This window comes from Crocuta crocuta, unplaced genomic scaffold (genome assembly GCF_008692635.1).
Source record: "Crocuta crocuta isolate KB4526 unplaced genomic scaffold, BGI_CrCroc_1.0 scaffold219, whole genome shotgun sequence".
In the NCBI taxonomy this organism is placed as follows: domain Eukaryota; kingdom Metazoa; phylum Chordata; class Mammalia; order Carnivora; family Hyaenidae; genus Crocuta; species Crocuta crocuta.
In genome coordinates this window covers 294,440-313,113 of record NW_027551572.1, presented here as the reverse complement: position 1 = coordinate 313,113, position 18,674 = coordinate 294,440, and the positions used below count along the sequence as shown (strand labels likewise).

Sequence of the window (18,674 nt, the reverse complement as noted above, 5' to 3'; positions counted from 1 at the left end):
TTAGAGCCCCGCACTGGGCTCTGTGCTGATAGCTCAGAGCCTGGATCCTGCTTCGGATTCTGTGTCTCCCTCTATCTCTGCCCTTCCTCCTTCGTACTCTGTCTCTCTGACTCAAAAATAAATAAACATTAAAAAATTTAAAAAAAATTTCCATCAGTCCTGCAAACCTCACAATATCTTTCTTGACAGGAAAGGCTAACATATAGTGTGACAGAAAAAAGAATCGATGAGAAGGCATACATCTCTATTTTTTCTTTGTGGGTTTTAAATATTATTCTTGGGGATGAAGAATAAAGGAATGAGTAGAAAGAAGTAAAAACTGTGTACACTCACACACTTGGGTGAGTTTTGTACCTTTCTCATCTCTTAATGCATGGGTGGCACGCTCTTTCTCATCATAACCTAGACTTTCTATTCCCAAATATATCTATTTTTCCTCCCAGAATATCATTTCAGCTTTGGGAGGATAAATGCCTGTGCCTGGACTTGTCTTTCCCCATCTACTCTCAATAGGGTGCTTCCTTTTAAAATTAGTAATAACGGGGGCGCCTGGGTGGCTTAGTCGGTTAAGCATCCAACTTTGGCTCAGGTCATGATGACTGAGCCACCCGGTCTCTCTTTCTCTCTCCCAGAAATAAATAAAACATTTAAAAAAATTAAAATTAATAATACTGAAAAACCATTTTGGGGGTGTCTGGGTGGCTCAGTCAGTTAAGCAGCTGACTTCAGCTCAGGTCATGATCTCATGGTTTGTGAGATTGAGTCCCACATCGGGCTCTGTGCTATCAGTACAGAGCCTGCTTTGGATCCTGTGCCTCCCTTTCTCTCTGTTCCTCCCCTGAGCTCTCTCTCAAAAATAAATAAACATTTAAAAAATTAAAAAAAGAGATACCAGTTTTGCATTGAGTCAGTTGGTTAACACTATCAAATAAACCACTCTCCAAAGCAATCCAAATAAAAGAATCTATTGATACCTCAAAAACACTTCTTTTCTTTACTTAATCATGCTTTGTTTTTAGATCAATTACAAGGATAAAACAAAACTAGTAATAAAGGTTCAAAACAGTGACCAAGATGATGCAGTTATTTTCACTGTAGAATCAGACAATTAGCTTCAGGGGTGGTTTCCGTACTCACGGGGAAAATGATTAGAAGTGGATGGATTGACACTGTCCCCACTGTCAGCACTCTCGCTGCTGGAAACTTCATCATCTGATTCCCGCACAGAGGAGCAGGGTGATGAGCCGTCAACTTCTTCAAACTTCCTCTTTAAAATTCCACTCATAGCTGCGGCGCTGTCACATGTACCTGTAACAGGAACGAGAGCAATGAAGCATTGAAATATTTGACCGCTAGATGTGTAGCCAAGGTCTCCAGAGTCATTTTTATGTGTTTTTTTTATACATGAGCTGAGCCTTTCCTTGAAAGGATCACTAAACAGTTTTTTTTATATTTTCAAATTAACAAAAATTAAACTGAATTAAATTAAATTAAATACAAGCAATTGACCATTTGGTTACCAGCATGTATCATTTTTTAGACACAGCTCATTTTAATATAATATCTCTATTCCTTTTTGTTGGCAAATTGAGAAAATCCACCCGAGATCGTGAAATTCTGTAATGAAAAAAGTGTCAATATCCCCCAAAGTCCTAAATAATTACTGTCTTATATAAAATTCATCCAGAAGAAACACAGAGAAGTATGCAAAAACTTCATAAATGTGAGAACCTAATTAGCTGAACACAACAAAGCATGTGAAATCAGTTCTAAATTTTAGGTAGTTTCCATTTCAATATTGCAATAAGATGAAATGTGTTCCCATGATACCTGGTTACCAAAGCCATCGCCACTGTTTCGGAAACTTCCTAAGGCTACTTATCTGGGAGACAGCCCTTAGTGGGTGGGGGAAGGGTGGGAGTAGATTCTCCTAAATGCTTTCTCTAGGATGAATGGGCTTTCCCTTCTCCTTGGGCTGCCCTTTCTCCACCTTCCCCATTTACCTTGACATATGCACAGTCAGCTAAAGATCATCAACTTTCCTTGCAGTGTAAGGATATTTCAGTGAATAACCTATATATAAATTAGCTTCGATATATACGTACATGGTCTTACACTGCTAAATTAGGTTAACTTAGCTAAAAGTATTACTAAGTTGATTCCATGCATTCCAACTTCCATCTCATGTACGTCAGCTAATTTTAATTCTCATTTGAGTTTGTGAAGCCATTCTCTCCTTTTCCTGCCAGACTGTAGCCATCAGTCCTGTTGCTCAAGAGAAAGCAAGACCCTTAAAACTATTCTAGACTGTCCTCAGACCTCTTGGAAATCACCCGTTCTCTGTGCAGATCACACAGCAAGCAGCCTGCCCAGGTCCCCTGAGCTGAGCCAGCTCTCTCGAAAGGTCTAATTCTGTAGTTTTTAAAGTGGGCTATTTGGATTAGCAGCATCAGCATCACCTGGGAGGGGCATTATGAGAAAGGCAAATTCTCAGGCCCTGCTTCAGATCTACTGTATCCGAAACTCCCAGGAGGTCCTGCCTAGGACTCTGCATACTCATATTGGAAGACCACTGTCTAATTTCTAGTCTGCTCTCCAGAGGCTAGCTCCCTTCCTGGGCTCTGCCTCTCTTGGGGGTGTCCACATTCCAGCCCTAAAGAGTGACATGACCCAATGCTTAAAACCTAGTCAAAAATCTCTTCTTTGGCCATCCTTTGTGTATTTTCTAGTAAAGTTAAGTATAGTATTAAACATCTTATAAGGATTTATAATTAATTTCAATATTCTCCATTCATCTGAGTACATGTTGAGATACTGGTATGTATATGCTTGACTCCGCGGGTGGAGTAGGTGATACAAAAGGGAGTAGAACATGTTCCCTGCCCTGAAGGAGCAAACATTCACTATGTGGCTCCATCAAACTCCCAAGTTCATGGTCCAATGCCTTCTTTTACTAATCCATGTCTTTTGCTTGACTTATATTAACAATGGAGAGAACAGATATCCATAAGAAGATATTGCACTGTCCACTCTTCTGAGAATAAAATCTCTATCCTGACTCTGATTTTACCACTATTCAAATTAGCATATTATTTTCTCTACCTTAAAGAATGTGAAATGCATAAAATGTGCATGCATACTGCATATCTGAGCAGGGCAAGAGAACAAAAGATATTTTAAGTAAAGTTCTTGAAATAAAAGTAGGACAGGATATAAATTTTAAAATGGTTCACTTCAAACAAGATGCAAAGTAATTCATGAGGGAGAACCTCCAAGACACAAAATAATACAAGATGGAAACCGATGTTTAAAAAGCACATTCTTATAATAAGATATTGCAACAGAAGCCATTAAAAACCATATCTGTAAGTTCCCACTGCTCCCAGCTTCCTTAGGAAAGGCAGATTTCTCAAGAACCAAAGACATTCAATTGTACCACAGGCAACCATGTTCCGATATGGTAAAGTGGTACTTGGTATTGTTCCTTTCTTGCTTCCTCAAGAATAAGAGGGGAAATTTTTGGAGGGATGACAAGGAAATTGAAAAGTCTCTTTTTCTATTTGTTATCATATTTTGGGACTGGAAAGCAATGGAGTTGAAGGTTAGATACAATTTCTGTCTACATTTTTGAGATTGCAAAAGCCTGAGCTAGACCTAACTCAAAGGAAAGAAGGAACTGATTGCTTAGGTTGGGATTAGTCTGTAGCTGGAAATTAAAAATTCAAATGATTACAGGGGCTCCTGGATGGCTTAGTCAGTTAAGCGTCCCACTCTTGATTTCAGCTCAGGTCACGATCCCAAGGTCATGAGTTTGAGCCCTACGTCAGGCTCTGTGCTGGCACTGAGGAGCTTGCTTGAGATTCTCTCTCTCTCTCTCTCTCTCTCTCTCTCTCTCTGCCCCTCACCCACCTCTGTCTCACAAAATAAAGAAATAAACTTTAAAAAATTCAAATTATTACGGAGAGGCATAACCGTAACATATACCTGTGACACTGGTTAAGTGCTGATTGCTTGTGCAGCAAACAAGCATAATACTTGTCTAGTTGCATTGCCTTTAAAATATATTATGTGAGCATAATAAGAGGTCATAACAAATTATGAGGCCAAATGACCCACTGCTTAAAGGAATGTAACCCTTCATTTAAACCCAACAGTGGAGTGGTAAAAAGAGCATGTGGTTTTCTTCTACATTATCTACACTATCTCACTAGGGAAAAGAATATGAGAATTTAGGGGGAAGGCCCTGTTAATAGAGGAGTTGTATATACCTGGTTTGCTTGTATCCTGTATTGATTCTCTCAGAATTTGAGGATGACAATATGTGGTTAGTTAGGTACAGACACTAGGGAGTACAATGACTGCCTGTCTTAGGGCTGCCACAGCTCCTTAAATATCCACTTATCATATTTTTGTTCCTAAAGATGAGGCATAATTAAACTCCATGGATGTGAAGCCAATGAAAAAGTGGTCACCATTTCAAATTGGCTTTATATAGCATCAAAGCCCAAAGAACAGAAGATAAATCTGGACAGGCATTAATCTGTTCGGAATGTGAGAAGCTGAAAATCTAAGCCTCAATAACAGCCATTTTAACACAGCTACTGTTTTCCAATTCATGAAACATATGCTAGTCAAGAGCATCACCATTTCTCATTTGGACTAGGACAAGAACCTCCTAATTACTCTCTCCCATCCACTACTGTTTGCTTTAGATGTGTTTTCCGGGTTGCAGGCAGAATGATACATCTAAAATGCAAATCTGATCATGTCAGTCTATAGCTTAAAACTCTTAAGTGGCTTTGGATTGCCTTAGGATGAGTTCAAAATCCTCACAATGGCTTATAAAGTCCTTAACAATCTACTTGGCCTAACCTCTTCATCTTCATTTTGAGCCACTGCCTTGTTGCCAGTATTTTAGCTCTAATAATCTTTCAGTTTCTCCAACCTGCTATTTCTCTCTGGCTTCCAGTCTTTTTGATATACTGTTCCTTCTGACCCCTGTTTTAATTTCTTTTCCCATAGCAATTACCATCTTCTAAATCCATGTTATTTATTTATATATTTCGATGTTTATCATCTACTGCTTTCATCCCTTGTTACATGATAAAAGGGCAGGGATCTTTGTTTTCTTTACTGAGGTACCAATGGTTTATAACAGTGCCTTTTATATATTATAGATGCTCAATAAATATTTGTTGATGAATGTATAAAACCTTTCCATTTCTTTACTTTCATTACTTTATCAGTGTCTGTTTTCTCTGTTGGATTGAAAGCTCCATGAAGCAGAAATCAAGTTCATCTCCGTCACCACTCTCTCTCTCCTCACTAACAAAATATCTGGCATTTTTGATTGGATGAGAATCAAAATGAAAGATGAAATTGACCTCAAAACGTCATACAATTTTTTTTTTTGCTTGCAAGCAACCCAAAAGCAAATTCTAGCTAACTTAAGCACAAAGACATCTGTTGGAAAAATACTGAACTAGTTCATGCAATCTTAGATAGAGCTGAAATCCAAAATTAAAGGACTGCAGGAATAAGGACAGCTTCTGAGGTTATGACTGTAGAAATTCCTTATTTTTCTCTAGAGCACCACTGTTACCAGGTTTAAGCCCAGCAAGTTCTCTCTCTTACCTCACAGTTCAAGTTTAATGTTCCAGGGAGTAAGTTTTCGCCCATCTTGGGTCAGAGGTCAGCCATTTGATCACTCAACTACATGGCCAGAAGGCAAAGAGCCACCCAATTAGGTACTACTCCAGCAAATCTTACTCAGAACCCTCAATAAGTTCAATTGTATTTCAAAGCCAATATTTTCTTCTTGTCTAATACTGATTTATCTTAATCTTTTCATTCATTAATTGAGCCCATGAATTCACCACTTGGACAGCTTCCCCTTTCTCTGCACCCTCATGCCCTTTTTCTATTGCCAAATTAATAACCACTTTGTTATAAAACTCTAAAAAGCATCTTGTGATCTTGGATATCTGCTATACTTGACTAACACATACTACTGCTCTCAAATTTTTATTAGATATAACCATTGTTCAGAAGCTCCTCTAAGCACATTTAATGAAAAAGCAGTAGAGAGTATAAATGTTTTCAATCTCTACACACACACACACTGATGAACTACACTAGATGTTCTATGGTTATAAGTGCAATTCTTTTGTTTAATGTATTTCTGGAAAAATATCAGAAGCCAGAAGGATGTAGACTGAAGTAAGTGGGAGAGGTTCACTAAGAATGCCAAATCAAGAAGGTGGATGCAAATGTACATTTTAATGCATTTGGAAGAATGACTAAAGCTAACTTTGGGTATTTGCTGGAATCTTGTTCATATCACTCTTTTCTGACAATGTAAAAAGTCTGTAGCTTTCATAGGTAACTCACTGAGTTCTTACTATCCCAAGTCTATTCATCTAATGTTTAACCCTATTTTCTTCTTTCATTCTGCCCTTATTTCATAATGCTTTAGATGTGCTGTAAGGAAATTACCACAGAAAATATGCCTTAAAAATATCATTAATCCCCAAATTCTGAGGAGCAAGTTATTTGATCTGCAGAACCACTTTCGGATTGCCAGATTTAGTAAATAAAAATTTGAATTTTAGATAAAAGATGAAAGTACCTTCAAGATATATTTGTACTTATTATTTGTTGTTTATCTAAAATGCAAATTTAACTGAGCATCCTGCATTCTTTCTGACAACCCTAAGGGGGTTCCCAGCTCTGGAGGAGAAAGAAAAATGATTCCAATGTAACAAATATATCTACATAAGAAATGCCACCTACTGGGGCACCTGGCTGGCTCAGTAGGTAGAGCATGCAACTTTCTTTTTTTTTTTTCTTTTCTTTAAAGTTTATTTATTTTGAGAGGGAGTGGGGGGGAGAGAAAGAGAGAGAGAAAGAGAGAGAGAGAGCGAGCGAGAGAGAGCAGGCATGCACACGCAAGGAGGAAAGGGGCAGAGAGAGGGAGACAGAGAATCCCCAACAGGCTCTGCACTGTCAGCACAGAGCCCAATGTAGGACTCGATTCCATGAACTATGAGATCATGACCTGAGCCAAGGTCAAGAGTTAAAGAGCATGCAACTCTTGATTTCAGCGTCATGAGTTCAAGTCCCACATTGGGTATGAAGCCTTTAAAAAAAAAAAAAAGAAGAAGAAAGAAAGAAATACCACCTACCAACTGGAGCTACCATACATGAATATTTCTGCCTTTACCAAACAGATGAAACTCAGTAAATAAAACCTGAAAGGTCATTAGGGTGAATCATGAGTTTATCAAATATTTGAAGAACAGCAAGGGGTGAGTAGTGGTTAATAAGTTAAGGGCAGGCCAGACCTATCACTGGTGCAGGAAGAAGTGAATTTAAAAGGAAGTAATTCTGGCATGGCAAGAATTTCCTTCTGGGAGAATGAGGTCTTTTTAGTGAGATGCTGTCTCCCCCCTGGCCTGGTTAAATAAAAAAAAAAAAAGGGTAATGAGCTGTGAGTTCATGGTTCATCCGACCTGGTAGTTCTTTATGCCACGGAGATGGCCAAGACCAGAAGCCTTCCACGGTACTTCCTTAGGAAAGAAGGGATGTATCTGGAACTCCTCTGTTGTTGGGGCTTGCGTTTATCCTTTGCATTGCCTCCTTGCTCATTTTGTAGTTAACCAAAGTGAGAGTCATATTTAACTGCAAGGGTCATTAACAAAGACACTTCCACCATGGTGATGCGGCACACATCAGGTGGCACGTTCCCTTGCATTACATGACCTGATGTTTCTCCATGATTTACCAAAGAACAAAATAATGTATTTTACGACCTCATCAAATTCTTCCAACAAGCACAAAAAGCTAAGAAACTATGATACAATGCTACTCCAATGACTTTGAGAAAACGAGGCTGCTTGCTTCGATCAGCAATGGGACTCTGGCCCAGGACACACACCAGTGTCAGGATTAAGTTGCACAGAAAGAAGAACTTACTTTCCTTTACTTTCACTCAGAATGGAAAGCAATTTTGATGCTTCTTCTGGTTGCTTCACCACATTCAAATGATGAGCTGAGCGTCACTGCAAACAGGTTGACGAAAATACTGGTGTGTGGCTCATCTGTGATAGCAGGTGGGAAAAGCCTCGCTGGCAAAAGCAAGATTATTCACAATGTCACACTTTATCAGCCAGATTGCTACTGGGCCAGATAGAGGGTGAAGAGGACAGTTGCTCAATTGAGGGCGTAGAGGTTTTATTCCAATATTTAAGAAAGCAGAGCTCAGCTTAAAAAAAAATCATACTGTGTTATTTTGAATTCTTTGGTGCAGTATCTTTAATTATCCAGATATGTTCCTAACTATTGGGATACAATTTTAATCAAGTTAGTTTGTATTAAGTCTTTTTCATCCATCATTTTTTTTAAACCATAATTTTGAGTAATCTGTTAAGTTTGGCCCTAACACTGACATTACTACTGCCCTGATGCTATTCTGTTAAACAAACACTGACTGTAGACTAAAGTCTCTGCTAAATAAGATAGTCATTATTGGAAGAAGTTGGCATCAGATGTTATGCCTTAAATACTTATCACTCCACACGTTCTCAGAATGCTTATGCATGTCTCTTATTAAAAAAGAAAAGAGGGGATATCTTTTCCCACAATACTAGGGCCATTTCTGCTTTAACCCATTTGGCAAGAAATTGACATATCTGCCGCCAAGAGGAGAGGGATTTGGCAACGATCTCACAAGGTAAAATCCTGCAAGGTGTTTCCATGGGGCACCACCAATGTGAAAAATGCTGCTGGTGGCTTGCCAATGTGAGAAGCGCAAGTTGGCCAAATACACCTCTTGCCCAGGTGCCTGTTTAAGCCAAGAACCCTGGGGGCACTCCTGTCTAATGAATATTTTTGTTGGAGAAATGATTGCAGGGCTCCCCAATTATGTGTGAGTTCCTTGTGCCAGAGTTGCCTGTGACCTTGACTTAAAGGTCTGAGTTACTTTACGTGCTTTGGATCTCAACATTTTTGCAGCTTGCTGATCTGCAGCTTGAAAACCTTATGAAAGAAATGAATGCTTTCCACAGAAAAAAGGGCACATAAGCACAAATGCATGCCATCTATCCATGGACTCCCTGGTCAAGAGCCTCTGCTCTGGTGATTTATCCCATTTCCCCAGCCTGGGGGGAGATCCAGAACCTGGAGAAATGATTCATTGTGAACAAATTAGTTCAGAGTACCAAAGAAGCTTAAGAATCTGTTGTCTCCTGTTCCTTGTACACGAGGGTCATCCACTTCCTAGGGCAGGGGTCCTTCCAACTCCCTCGGTTTCTTCTACAATCAGGGGAACATTCCGTAACATCTTTAAGGGTTCCTTTCTTCCCTGTTTTCTTGGCTACCACCTACTACTCTAAAACAACTACCCCAAACTGACTCCCTCCACAACTCTGTATCTTGGTGGCTGATTCTGGATTGCAGTACACTCTCCCTAAAACAGTGTCTGTCCTTCCTAAAAGGTAGTTGGAGTGCCTTGTTCCATATATAATACCGGCCAGCTTTTAGTGAGCCCCTACTATGGCCAAGGCCCTTTGTACCTAGTCTCTGTAATCTTTCTCCCAATGCTCCAAGCTTATCTTAACAAAAGAAAGCAAGCTTTCAGAAATCTAGATCATTTTCCCAAAAGGCCTGACCCAAACTTTCTCTGAAAATATTCCCTGACTAGCACCACACTGGGTTAAGTGACCTCTCTGCATTTCACAGCTCACAGTACTCATCACACTTTATCATAATTGCTGGCTTACCTGCCATTTTCTCACACTTGAGTGTGCGGTTCCTTATGAACTGAAGATGTACTCCAGTGCTTGCTCAGTAAATGAATGGCCATCAATTTGGAGTCTAATCCTAGATCAGCTACTAACGAGTGGCCTAATTTTAAGTAAGAGGATTACCTCCTTTGGTCTCAATTTCCACTTCTGTCAAAATAAGGGGCGGACGTAACTAATGAGACTAGGCTCTGATGCAATGCATTCCCTACATCCTGGCCATAAAAGCCATGGTCTCCATCAAAGGTGAGTGCCTCTTAATTGTTCTTACCGTCTTCCCTCACTGTATGCAAATAGGCTAAATTGATTTATGCCTTGCTGATCAAGGGATGAATGGCTCCTCCACCCATTAATGGTAAAAGTGTTTTTTTTATGACTCTACCTGGCAGGGGGGGGCCCATGAAGCTTTCCATGTTACCTGCCATTGAGATTAGTTAGTACCCATATAAGAAAGACAGAACTTGGTTTTTAACCCCTTTTAATATTAAACATTGCTCATTAGTTGGTGTTTGGCAACATGGCATACTAGAATACATGTGAACTAGAAGCCAAAAGTCCCTTCCTAAAGGTAACCCCCAGGATGCTCTTCTGGTTGGCAAGAGCAGAGAAAGCTAACCAAGAACATGATAGGGCTTTTAAAACTTGAAAATTGATCAAGTGCCCATTGTAAGCCTATTTTTTCTACTCTAACAAACTGCCAATGAAAAATTTATTTTATAAGCTTGCTATTAAGACTAAAGAAGAGTACTTAGCCTAATCCCTTTGGCGAGTAGCAATACTTACTACATTCAGGGGAAAAAAGACCTCACATATGTAGAAGAATTTAGAACACTGAAAGATAAATATTTTTTTCCTCCTTAGCACTTAAGAAATTTCTCTTCAGTCTTTTAGAAAGCTTCTGATTAAATAACAGAGTAGCCAGTGTAGATCAAAGGGTATTTAAGGGATATGATATCCTTTTCCTTCAGAAGAATCATCAGAATAGTCCGAAGGGAAAGGGACTTTGAAACCATTTTTCCCATAAAGTACTCTAAAGTGGACATCAGAGTAAATATGGCCAANAGATGAAGAGAGAGAGAGAGAGGGAGGGAGAATCCCAAGCAGACTCTACATTCAGTGCAGAGCCTGACTCAGGGTTCAATCTCATGAAATCAAGATGGGGTCATGACCTGAGCTGAAATCAAGAGTTGGTTAATCACCTGACTGAGCCACCCAGGCTTCCTGACTATTCAAATAATTTTAAGTAAAAAAATGTAGATATAGTTTCTAAGTTTCTTTTGAAAAATTCTTGTGACTATATATTGATACAGTATTTCTTTTTTAAAGTTTATTTATTTTTAAGAGAGAGAGAGAGAGCATGCGTGCGCGCGCGCGCACACACACACACACACGTGTGCACAACTGGGGGAGAGGCTGAGAAAGAGGGAGACAGAAAACCCCAAGCAGGCTCCACACTGTCAGCGCAGAGCCCGGTGTGGAACTTGATCTCACAAACCATGAGATCATGACCTGACCCAAAATCAAAGAGTCAGAAGATAGTATTTCTAAACATCATTCTCATACAGAAGAACTTTAAAACAGCAAATCTGTGACACAGAAATTGTTTCATAATTCAGAGAAATAGCATCTTTCACACATTAGTTAGAATTAGACTATGCTCCAAAACAGCATGAGATCAGCAAACATTTCTTGGGCATCTACTGTGTGCCAGGCTCCCTCTCTAATTGAAAAGTCCATTGCCTATAGATGAGACAGGAACTCTGGATGGAGCAGAGATGCATAACTAATACCTTGGTCATATAAAGTCAACATGGAAATGGGAAAAAGTAGAACAAAGGCACATAGATGAAAATTTTTAAAGCAATAAAGTGAGAGCTTCTAAAAGTACATATTGTCACAACATATGTGAGGATCTTTGTTGAGACTGTGCTTCCCGTTGGAAAGATTCAAGGTGTCTATGAAGCCACATGTAGTTTGAAACTTGATGACTATGGTGACTGTCTTCTCTAGTTGCCACATTTGAATAGAAGGTGGTACTAGGGAGGTATGACTTTCTTTTTGTTGTTGTTTTTTTAATTGATTTCTGAGAGAGAAAGAGAGACAGCATGAGCAGGGGGAGGGTCAGAGAGAGGAGGAGACAGAGAATCTGAAACAGGCTCCAGGCTCTGAGCTGGCTGTTAGCACAGAGCCCGACGCGGGGCACGGACCCACGAACCGTGAGATCATGACCTGAGCTGAAGTCGGATGCTTAACCAACTGAGCCACCCAGGCGCCCCAGGGAGGTATGACTTTCAATAAATTCCTCATGGGTTTCTATTTTCAGAAAACAGGTCTTTTCCTCATCTGCTAAAATCTAAGATATTTCATCAATAGTTTCTGTAACTACAGGCTTAAGCTGAATTTGCCTTTTCACCACCAGGGAATCAACTCCTATGGGTTGAAAAATCATAATATTAACTATCATTTATAATGTTCTTATTATGTTCTGGGCATGCATCATGCAATTTCATTTTCATAAAAACCACAGAGATGATCCCCCACTTTGCAGATGAAGGTGAGGCTTACAGATTTCAAGTGTCATATCCAAGACCACATGGATTGTAAGAGGCAGACCGTGTCCTGGAAGTGACACAGGACTGGAATTTAAACCTTAGTTCCCAACCACTTTCCTGTTGAGCTTCTTCACACTCCATGACAAACTTTGAACTCACATACCCAAGAAACTACGTAATAAAGGCATTCACCTATCAAGAAAACAGACTCTTTTCCTGATTGTTTAGCCGCTCATAAATTGCCCTAAGTTCATAAGGTATTATTGTATTAAACAAAATTACCCAGGTTTGTTGAAGTAGTTCTCAGGCTCTTTAAAATGCTAACGGTCAAGAGAAGACCAGAATATGAAGCTTTCCCCCAATACTTTGTACTAGTTCTCATTGTTACAGAGTATCTTCTGACATTGAGCTCATGTAACCAACATTCCTTCACATCTTCAAAGCTCTTCAGAGTGTATGAGAACACCTATTGATCTAATGGAAATGGGAAGAAGGAAAGTAACTCCAAAGTGTCTGAGAACAGTTAACATTCAAAAAAACTTGTTTCACATGGACCGAAAGATGTACTGTATAAAAATACAAAGCTTCTTGTCATCAACAGCTGTGGCCACGTTAGAATGAACCAATGTATTGCATGATGAAGCGACACTGTTGGTCAAGAACCCAGTTTCGGGCATAGCATTATTTGTAGTTACTTTTGCTTTCTCTGAGAGACTGCAGATAATAAGATGTAAATACTAATGCTTCGTGAATACACTTGAACTTCCATCTAGCTATAGCTTTAGTCAGCATGACTATAGATAAGGAGAGCAGCAAACAATTATTGGAGCTTCATGAACATTTTTAAAAACAAGTACCACGGTCTCCCTTCTACTCGTTTGTTTTGAAATCATTGTTTATTTTCAGGGATATAATTTAGTTTAACTGTAAGATTTCTTCTCAAATCTCAGCCTCAGTTGTTCTTTGTTATTGTCAGAACCTGGTGAGTTGTTTTGAATAGAACTGCTTTTTCCCCCTCCTGTAAAAGGATGTCACAGCACAAGAGCACCGCAGCGTTTTTTATAATACACTTATAAACTAAGAACCGTAGCCTGGGAGCATGGTATTAGCTTCCTTGTATATCTTAACATACACATTGTATTAGTGAATTTTCAAAGATTGATGGCTCAGTTGTCTTAACTTTTTTTGTATGTTACTGGGGATAATGTAAGGTATGTGTGTCATGCACATACCTTAAATGCATTTCCGCATCAGTATGTGGATTCATAAACTTGCATGGAGATAAAAGACTGTTCGAATAACAACTCTTCCTAGCTAGCCTAGTGGTGGGAGGTGGTGAATCTCAGAGCCCCAGGATTTGAGAACGAAATAGACCATAAGCTCGGAAATTGGCAAGAATAGGTATATGACAACAATGTTTAGTCAAATGCCACAAAAAAATTGGTCTGTGTGCTTCCTTTGGTATACTTGTTGGAGATTCCTCATTTCCTTAGGAGACAAAGTAGTTTCAAATTCCTGTTAATGGTATAATATACCAGATTCTCATGGTAGCAATAAGAACTGAGGTTCAAACATGACTTTCAATATCCTGAACATAAGAAAAATTAAGATAAATTTTATTCATCTTTTTTAAATTTTAAAAAAAAATTTAATGTTTATTTTTGAGAGTTTTTTGTTTAATGTTTAAGTTTTTTTAAAAAATGTAATGTTTATTTATTCTTGAGAGAGAGCGGGAAAGGGCTAGTGAGAGAGAAAGGGAGACATAGAATCCAAAGCAGGCTCCAGGCTCTGAGCTGTCATCACAGAGCCGGATGTGGGGCTCTAACTCACAAACTGCAAGATCACGACCTGAGCGACCTGAGCCGAAGTCGGATGCTTAACCAACTGAGCCACCCAGATGCCCCCATCTTTTTATGTTCCTATGTTTACTATACTGTGTATGGACAGGTATCAGAAATTCAGTACATAGGATAAGTAAGGAGGGATGTTTATCTCCCTCCCTTTGCCCACCAAAGTCCAAAAGATTTAGGATTTAAGGTAAAACCAAGTTCATAAACTTGATTTTTAAATTGTTCTCAGATAAAGAGCAATTATTAACTGTATTAAAATATAATAAGTAGTAACATGGGAAAATAGTAAAATTACAAAAAGCATATACAAGATATTAAAAGGATATACAATTGTATACCAAAAGCATATAATGGCAACACCATTTGGTGTTGGGGGACAGTTGGGGAGCAGTTTTACCTTTTGCAATGAGTCCAGTGTAATGGTGGAATAATGGATTCGTATGTCGTTAAGAAAACCTAAACTGATTTCCACTTTGCTCAACAAAGCAGAATGATACGTAGTATATTTTGCTTCCATGAAAGCAATTACCTTTTTTAAAAAACTGGCTATTAAAGTTATAAGCTTCACCTATTTGGAAAATTGGTTTATTTTGTACAGATTTTTTCTCACCTGCTCTAGACAAAGCATTACTATAGCATTGCCATGTGTCTAATAACATGGAATAAAAAGAAGTCTTTAAAATCATTTTACAACCTTATTATACTTTCCAATAAAATTAATACAATTCTATTTGAATTCCAGAATAGGTGACTAAAAGTGCAATCATTTTGATTGTTTCCTAAGAAATGCCAGGTTAAAATGTAGAAAGAAATGTGATTGTTTTGAATACTCAATTATCTTAAGCATTTTCCTTCTATATGTTGTAAGTCATTTTGTTCTTAATTCTATTTTACGGGCACCGGAAGTTCAGAAGGACAGATACGGTGATAGTACAACTTAAAACCTACACATGTGATTTTGAGATGACAACAGTTATTTGTAGATTTTAGACTATGTTCCATACTGCTAGACTGAGTAAAGCATATTTGCCCTAAAATCTTTTCCAAGCTTACAATATGGTCTCTGGTTTTGAGTGATGACAAAGACAGACTGGTAATCAGAAAGCAGGAAATTAATTTCTGAAAAATCATTAAAGATTCCTTTGAAATTTGATATAACACCGCTTCTTCAAGTACACCAACTGCATATCCTCCAATGATTGGTTTTTACATTGCTCTATTTACTCTTTTACTTTACAAATTTGATTTGAGCTGCATTTACATGAATACATTTTTCTATATATATTTAAATATCCAGTCCATGAACTTACTGTGTACATGCTGCTGAGATCTGTATGGAAGTAGTGTGGTTCCAGCTAATGCAAAAAAGACTTCAAAGTTTTGACTGAAATTGCATAGAGACATAAATTATCCAGGATATTCAAAGCCATAAATTTGCTGCAGGACATATATAGCTCTCTAGTGGCTTACGGAAGCACAATTCTCTTTATTTTACATTTATCCTTTACCAGGTTTTCTCCAAGAACCTTCACAGGGTCTCCTTTTTGGCCCGTAGTGGTTTCATTTCTATATTCAGAATGTGCTAACTGGTTGGTTGCATTGAAAAGTTAGCAGTATTGGACTGCCTAAATGAATTTTAAGCTGGGTTCTTTCCTCCTCACTCTCCTCTGCCTAGAACACGCACAGAGGTTAGTAGATACAAATGATGGGCATGATCTGAGTGAGGTAAAAGGAAAATAAAGAACTTTACTTTCAAAAATATTGGATTAAATATGATTGACCACAAGAAAAATTTTATTTGGCTACATATGTAGATAATATATAACATAAATGTTGTGATATGTAACATATATAAAATGTATCCATATACTTATTTCATAATATGTAATTATACCTATTACATATATATGTAAAACAAAAGCCTACAAATGTGCTATTTGTACCAGAGGACAGCATATTCCATCCGACAGAAGGAGGAGATTATTTAAAAGATACCTCTTTGCTGCAGTCATTACTGAAAGTTTCAAAAGAGAAAGAGTTTAGAAGAAAATGACAGTTTTTGCGTTTTTAAAAAACTCACATAAGGCATGAATTCCTTCTCCTAAATTAATCTCAGGATCCAGGATAAATGTCATAATATCCCCACAAGGTGATAAAGGGTGAGAATCTGGCTCTACATGACTCCTACAAGGTGATTTCATAAATATTTGAAGTTAACAGTCCTTTACTGTTTTAAACGGCAATCCTCGTGTGCTGGTCCACCCTCTACCCACCCCACCCCCTGATTGAAAATAAAAGATATTGTTGCCAAACTACTAAGCCTTAATCATTATGATAAAATTAACGCCCTCTTCTCAGTGCAAAGAAAGTAATTAAGTTTATTTAAATATGTATTAGCTCTTTGTATGTAAGCTTCATAGAATTCATTTTAAAATCTTATGCAAATAAAAAAGCATAAAGCAGTAATTTCATGACTAAACATTATTTTGTCTCTTCATCTTTCCAACATAAATTTTCATACACATACAACCTGTAATATAGACAGATGCACACTTGATGCAAATTAGAATAACATTTTCCCCCATCAACATTTAAACTGCCGAATTGATATCTTTAAAATTTTTAATGATGTGGATTAACGTAGTGTGATCATGCTGCTTTAATTAAGTTTATTTAAAAATACATTCTGGAAATAAAAAAGCAATCTGAACAATATAAGTGAGTACACATTTGTTTGGTACAGGTCAGACTTTACTATGATGTAATCACACATTTTACAAAAATGTGATATTTGGTGCATGGGAAAATAAGACTTTTGTCCTGCCTGTGACATTTATGAGAATCACTTTACAATTCAGACTTAACTGAAAGGCAAAGTCATAGGAAGTTGAACATGCTGAGTTCAAAATAGCATTGTCTAAAAAGTCCCAAAGAAAATTAGTAAAAACTAGAAAAATGAAAGAAGCATTTCCAAACTATAACCCCTAAATAAGAAATTCTTTCTTTGATACAGTGCTTAGCAATATAGAATGAAGCCCATCAAAACTGAAACCCTCTCTAAAATGAAATGAAAATACAACTTATTAAAACTGTCCCTATGATGTTTTGAGGGATAGGAACAAAGAATTCCATCATTTAATTCCAGATACCTCACAAGAATCTTAGGCTATGAACCCAGTTCTAATTTAAAATACATTTTTTAATGCACACATGCTGTAAAAGTTGTAAGTCCTGATATTTATTTATCTAGATGTTTCACCCCAAACATCTCTCTGCTATCAAAAACTTTCCCCCCAAACAGAATTTTTAGAAGCCCAAATTCAATTTTTCCCTCACATGAAATTATTCCATTGGAACAAAACACCCATTTTTCAAATTGAAAACAACAACAACAACAACACTAGAAGATTTAATAAACTAGTTAAGGGAAGCTGAAAACCGAGAACACCCTGCCAATTTCCACAATGACTAAAATAGCCAGTCCTCCTCAGTGTCTTTTACAGAAATAAAATTAGGCGCATCATGAAATCTGTCATCGTACCTGCATGCACTTTAAACGACTACCGCACACACGCTGTAAAATCTTCACTCTGAGAAATAAAGCACACTTCATTTAACTGCTGCACAACACTGCTGCAGAGAAGCCCAGTGCATTTTTTTTTTTTTTTCGGGCAACTGATCCAGCTTTCCACCAGCCCTGTGACCTTTGAACTCCCCTCTGCACCCCCCCTCCCTCGCTTCTGCAGTCAAAGCCTCAGAGCTGCTCTCATTTGCATAAGGCTCAGGCAGCCCTCCAGCAGCTGAAACGGAATGCTGGGTAAGGAAGTGTGGAACTGCAGCTCCGCCAGAGTACCTGAATCACCGGAGGGATGGACAGGCGGTGGGAAGTGGGCACTGACTGCTCTGGGCTGCCAGCATCACCGACCNTTGGCAGCAGCAACTATGGTAACCAAGGAAACCCAAATAGTCAAATACTTCATTTAAATACATGTGGAAAACCGATTTAAAAATTTCATTAACTTCTCTTGTTTTTGAGACATAGCTATTTTTTCTCCATTGGCATACATAGTGCATGCATAATCAGGGACATAGGGTATTTTGTGTTGTGGTGGTGGATTAGACAGCATTTTACAAGCATAAATATATTTTAGTTACTATACAAATACATGAAGTCACTATAGTAATTCCATAAAATGTTAAAATGAGCCCTAGTGTCTTAAAGACGATCAGCCTAAACGGTGTCCAAGAAATTAATTGTTAAGAATTTAGGTCCCAAGATGCCTTTAAAACAATACAGCAGTAAAAATGTAGAGCAAAGTTAAACTATGTGTTTAAATTCAAGGATTCATGTAGCAGTAACGCTTGTCTGTCTTTGGCAAAGATGTTCAGTGTTGTGCTATTATTTGCTAGAGTTATTTCTTCCCTTGTCTTCCTACACACAGCAATCTCTCTATTTAAAACATAAACTTCTC

At 38.1% G+C, this 18,674-nt stretch overlaps 1 protein-coding gene across 1 annotated transcript in view; it reads right to left on the bottom strand.

Annotated features, from left to right (window-relative positions):
- Positions 1-18,674, bottom strand: part of CSRNP3 (cysteine and serine rich nuclear protein 3) — a 178,585-nt gene that overhangs the window by 68,141 nt on the left and 91,770 nt on the right. The window contains 1 exon segment of the mRNA XM_077751206.1: positions 1,138-1,308. Within this exon segment, the coding sequence (XP_077607332.1) occupies positions 1,138-1,308 (171 nt within the window).